Source organism: Larus michahellis, chromosome 5 (genome assembly GCF_964199755.1).
Source record: "Larus michahellis chromosome 5, bLarMic1.1, whole genome shotgun sequence".
Classification (NCBI taxonomy): domain Eukaryota; kingdom Metazoa; phylum Chordata; class Aves; order Charadriiformes; family Laridae; genus Larus; species Larus michahellis.
In genome coordinates, this window is record NC_133900.1 from 78,673,814 (window position 1) to 78,679,813 (window position 6,000).

At 35.4% G+C, this 6,000-nt stretch overlaps 1 protein-coding gene across 5 annotated transcripts in view; it reads right to left on the bottom strand.

The window, feature by feature from the left end:
- Nucleotides 1-5,733, bottom strand: part of FGL1 (fibrinogen like 1) — a 74,322-nt gene extending 68,589 nt beyond the window's left edge. For 2 of the 5 annotated variants that reach the window (XM_074588193.1, XM_074588192.1), the window contains exons 1-3: nt 5,571-5,696; nt 3,808-3,896; nt 596-671 (exon numbers count right to left, since the gene is read on the bottom strand). In XM_074588193.1, coding sequence (XP_074444294.1) covers nt 596-661 — 66 coding nt within the window. In that variant the 5' untranslated portion in view covers nt 662-671; nt 3,808-3,896; nt 5,571-5,696. Of the gene's footprint in view, nt 1-595; nt 672-3,800; nt 3,897-5,570 lie in introns of all 5 variants that reach the window. The other 3 variants (XM_074588188.1, XM_074588191.1, XM_074588189.1) reach the window with 3 other exon arrangements.
- Nucleotides 5,734-6,000: the final 267 nt, after the last annotated feature.

The window sequence follows — 6,000 nt, forward strand, 5'->3', positions numbered from 1 at the left end:
ATATGGATCTTAAGAATATGGATCTTATTTGAGAAGAAGCTGTATGGCAAGCAGGCAAGGTAGAATAGGGTAGAAAAATTCTTCATCCCGAGTGTCAATGACCAGAAATACTACTGCTGCAGCCACCACTTGAGGAGTTCCTGGGGTTTGCCTTTCTGTAAGTATGCTGTTCAAAAGTAACGGTGTTATTCTGAGTTAGCATTATCCCTGAACAACAGTGTAACTGTCTTGTGTGCCTTCTGTGCAGTGTGCCTCTTGCCTTTTTTAGCAAAGATGTCCTGTTGCCTCCTATTTCGTGTTGGATCCAGTAACAAACTGACTGGATTGATTTCTTCAGGGCTCTTGCCCAGTCGCTTATCTTCTGTTGTATATTTATGCATTTGTTTCCTCTTCCCTTATCAGAAACTTTACCCCACTTTTTTCCCCAAACATGATTTGAGGTTATTTCCCCACTCTTTCAGTTTTGTTCTGAATTCTAATCTTTTCCATCAAAGGTTCTGCCATCCCATGTAGCTGAGCTACGTCGTAAGCTCTATGGAGGACAAGGTATGAAATATTTAGAACTCTATAGGCAAATTTAATTAATAGAACTTACAGAGCTGCTAATGACATCCATCAAGCTAGCTGCAAGGACAAAATCAATCATTATCAAAATCTTCATTCTTTGGAAGCTGTGAAGCAGAGGAACAAATGAAATACTAGTTAGCTTAAACATTAAAACTAAATATTTACCTGACATTTAAAATTTTATTAACCTAGAATTGTTTTCTTACATATTGTAAGTATAATGTATATTTAGGCTTCATTACAAGTGTCTAAAATAGTCTGATCAAGTACAACTCCAAAACCCAGTAAAAACAGAATTTATCCTTTTAGGCCACTTTCTATCAGATCTATTAGGACAGATATTTAAGATTCAAACCCCATGCATTTCAATGTGAAACAAGACAAAAGCAAAATAGCATTTTTAAATGCTCTGAAAAACAGGGCAATATTCCTTGTTGGTCCTTTAAAGTTGGAAGAAAGCTCTCTGTTATATTCAAGTAATTAAAATCTGAAATGGGCTAATTGGCCCTTTAAAGTTGGGAGAAAACTCCCTGTTATATTCAAGTAGTTAAAATCCGAATTGGGCTAGTTGACCTTGAACTAAAGAAGATTTGTGCAATTTTTGTGTGCCAGGGGAGGACAGAGATAATTTTACTGTTATAGGGTAATTTTGGGGAAAAGTGTCTGATAGTTACCAGCATTTATTCTAACGGTGTCAAGGATGGCATCTTTCAACTGATAGCTACACATATTTTGTACTGTATGACCCATTTTAAATCCCATTGTTTCATACGAAAAATATTTTATATGCCAAAACAATCACCATTGTATCTCACTGCCTAGTAAACATTTGCTGATATAACTTCAGCATTTCTGTAAGGTACACGTGTGCTTTTCAGCTCACAGATGAGAAACCAAGGCCTCCAATCACTAGAATATTTACATGGATTATACATGAACCAATTCTAAATTGACTAGTTAAACTGCTGCAAGAAACTGAGGAATGTTTCTTTTTTGTTTTTTTAACTGAAAATATTTTCAGTTAGCATATGCTAACGCCTGTTTAAACCAAAATATGTGTCCACTCTGCTTTTTCTACTTATAAAACTAAATTAGCTAACTACATGTTAAAACATTTGTGATTAGACAAAGCATATAGACCTATAATAGAGATTAATGACTCAATGTCAGCATGTGCTTATTGAAACACCAACTTCATGGAAATTTCTTCTCATGTTTCTACAGGAATTAATATAAAACACCAGTGGAATTTTGGCAGACTGTTCTTTTTATTGTACAAAGATAAGCAAGGTGCTTACGTGAAGCATGCTTTTAAGTTCTTGTAAAAATGGACAAGTCCAACTTTATTTTCACCAATCTCTCAGAAAACCTTATGCAAGAGTACAAATTACAGACCAGCCAAATTTCAGGTTTTCAACACCTACCTATAAAGTACTTAGGATGTTTTTTTTATAATTACAGTTACCTTATTTAAGTAAGCAACATTTTTTTCTTATTTTTTAGTTCTGAGTTTTGCTGGTTTGAAAGCATCATATTTGAAAACATAGAGTTGTAAGGCCCAGGTATATCTGTATAGATCTCATTACACCACCACTGCACTGGTCTGGTGCAGACACAAGGTGTTGAGGGTACTCTGTCCCCATTGACTCATGCTACAGACAGCTCAGAAGGGTTTTTTTAAGCATTTTGGACATACACATCATCTGCCTTTAAGCTGTAAAGCACTATACTAAGCTGATGTCTAAGGATTCCAAACAGATCCATTAAAAATTACCTATAAAATATTTCTTGAGCAGAAAGTGTGAACTGAAAATCTTAGGCTAAGTTATTTCTATGCCATAAAGTTTCTGAATTGTAAATTGTAACTTGTTCTTTATGCTAACCAAATAAATGTTATATCATTTGAATTAGAAACTTTACCATAGTTCAATGCAAGAAGTTCTGCTACTGTTTGAAGTGGTGAAATCTATGAATTTCAGGCTTAAAAAAGGAGGCAGGGTGGAAATCTACAAGCATTGCCTGGCATCGAATTCGGTTATTAATTTAGATTTCAGAGGTTTCTGCCATGAAAAAAGATGCACTTTCACCTTATGACAGTAGTAATTATGGCTATTGGAGCCAGTACTGTTTTGAAAGCAGCTGTTGCCATCTGCTGCAATGATGCTGTCTGTGAGAGGAGTGGCCAAAGAGTGCATTAGCTATCTGGACAACCTGCAAATGATCTATCTCTGATAATTGCTGTCCCAACTCCATGCATATCTTAAATATGTTTTCTATGAGAGAAGAGACTATATTTTTTTTCACCGGAAGATTCATATTTAACTGTTCTGCTTCATTCTGTGTTATTTTCATTATAAAAGCACGCTGTCCTGCTTCACATTAGTCTTAATATTCAAACTGTTCTATCATGATTTCACTGACTGTGAATGCCTGAATACCGCAATCAATCTTAAAAGGGTTGCACAGCTTTACAACTATATAACTCTTATTTTTTTAAAAAAAAGACTATCAAGTAAAAATTACATACTGTTCAGAGAAATTTATATTAGTAAAAAAAAAAAAAAAAGACGACTAAGAGGCACAATCAGGGTAGATTGTGTCCCTTACAGCACACGTGAGCTACTATGAGCAAGCTGTAAAAAAGGAATGAAGAGCTGAGGAGTGTAGAGTGTGTGCAGCTGGTTTGGTTTGTCAGCTTCAGCTGAAGTCACCTTTCTATTTAAAGGGTGCCTCTTTCTGAAACATGTTCCTGTTGTGGGGAACTTCATAAGGGCTGCACTTGGAAGACAACTTTGTGCGTATCAGCTTCAGCACTGAACTAAGATACGCTCAAAAGACGCACCAAAATATAGGAATAGTCTCATAAATAAAATTCTAAATGTGATGATTTAAATACATTGATCAAGATATTTTAATCCTGGAGTTTCATTTTTAAGAAAGGAAGTCGGACAGTAAACCCAAGATGGATTATTGATCCTGTAGTCACTCACAATGTGAGCTCACTATGATGGTAAGAGAATTACAAGGCGTATAAAGACGGAGCAACTGAAAGCTACATTTGGCAGACCCATCAGTCAGAAACATGGAAGACACTGAAACAAAGAGGACACAGGAAAAAAGACACAGAGTGAACCTGAAGTAGGAACAAGGGTTGGGGGGATCAAAATCTTTGTGCTGTTTTCCTCCCAAAAAAGGAGAAAGAAGACTAGGAAGAGACATGGAAGGGGAGGCACCTTGTACCTTTGAGCCAATTTCTCAGCAGGTATAAACTCCCGTAGTTTATCTCATCCCACAGGTGCGGTCACATGAGATCTACTGAGTGGTCAGCCCTACAGTGATAAGGGAAGTAGTTAATAGGGTCAAGCCCCATATATGTTCAAAGCGCTTTGCATACACTAACTGAATCAACAGGTTCAGTCTTGTAATTAACATGGGTAACTGTTTACTTAGTTTTCCACATTTCTACAAAAAGTTCCAGAAAAGTTTGCATTAGTAACAGTTCTCTGAAAGTGTACATCCATGCTCTTTGGTAATATGTAAAGCTAAAGTTCTGTTCAAGGGAAGCATAAAATCTTGCTCTATGAAGGCTGCTGTGAAAGTCAGTTTCTTGAACTAATTTCTCCACTCATTTAAATATTTACCCTGGTTGTTATATAGTTCTTTAAAACGCATTATCCAGAAATGTATATGGAGGGCAAAATAATCAAAAATGTAGGGAGAGAATACAACCACTGCTAAAACTTCACACACAATGAAATAAAAACATTCATTCCAAAAAACTGCAAAAAAATTACAAATCTTAATCCATGTCACAGGTGAAAACAATTGTGTAACTTAGCAAATATTTTTGTGACTTTAATGCTAGTGAATCCAAGGAGTTAATAAGTGCTAAGAGTCTTACAAGACTTTTGTTATAACACCTGTATTGGTTTAACAAAAACAAAAAAACCCCAAATTTGTGTGAGGTCATCTCTTTCCAGGAAAATATTAATCTCATACAATAGACATGTGGATTAATTATGATACATCACAAGAGAGTGAGGAAAACTTAGTGTAATATTTTCAAGTTGAAAACACAAGCTCTTAATAGTTAGCTGAAAAAAAAAAAAGAACCACTTTCTGTTTTAATAAAATTGAAGTTTAAGGACAACTCTTGTGACACCCTGAACCCCATATGATGTTAATCATTTACTATTCAAAGATTACATCTGGAATGTGCATTTCCACAGCTGTGCAGAGAGATTTCTCCAAAGCTATGGAATAAAAATTCTAGAAAGGTACCTTTTTCCTTCTCTGTGCCTGGGCCTTCTTTAAAGGCTACTCAGACAATCAATCCTATGTTCAAATTTCCCTTAAATTTGATGTTTTCCCAAGTACGTCAATAACAAGTTACTAAATCGATTTAATGACATTAGAGAAACTCTGTGCTACAAAAATTTTGAAGTGTCAGCCTTTTTTCTTGTTCTTGAATTCTGGAGGCAGCAAGCTAGATGGAATTCAGATGCCTATTTCTGTTTGTACAGCGCCAATAAGAGTTGCATTGCTAATAAATACAATAAAAATAAGCGAGAATCTGCCAAAAGGACAAATAATTACTTGAAAGACTTTTCTTTGCTTTCTTAAAATTCAAACTGATGTTAATGATTAAACTCATGCACAAATTTTGCTTTGTTTTACTTAGGTAGTGTTACAAAAATTGCCCCATTTTCCTCATCTGAAAAATGGATAATAATTCATTATTTGATCTATTTTTACGCTTTAAAAGCAGCCTTGTTCAAACGACCATACATTATTATAAATTTAGAAACTACAGATTTGAATATGAGGCTTATTAACTAACTAGATATCGTAGCAAAGTAGCTAGATCCTGATAAAACATTCACACATCATTAGCAACATTGTACCAGTTATATGGCCTTCAAAAACATATTACTTCTAAACCATAACTATACCAATCACCCCAAATTCATCCTTCTTCCCTCACAGGTACCTAAAATGTTTACCTTTACCCTCTGGACAGAACTCAAAGTTGTTAAATCTTCTTAAGCTGATGCAAAAAATTCCAGAGCCCTTCCCAGGCTGCGATTGTTTTTGCTATTAAATTCTGTAGAGTTGAGGCTTACATCTGCTATGAGTCACTGGGCAGGAATGTTACTGAGAAGTTGCAGTTATCAAGACTAAATTGCAACATAAGATGGAGAAAACGGTAATTCTGTGCCTAACACAACAGTTCTGAAACAAAAATAGACCAAAAATAACAAAGGATCATCCATTGCCTTTCACTGCTCTGATCCAGGAAATTGCTCTCAGCATCATATTCAACTATATACTCCAGCACTTTCCTGAATCTGAGCCTAAATCTCTTAGGCTTCAGAGGTATACAGAGAGCACTCAACCGATTTAGAAATAAAACATAATCACTGAGACTGGAAG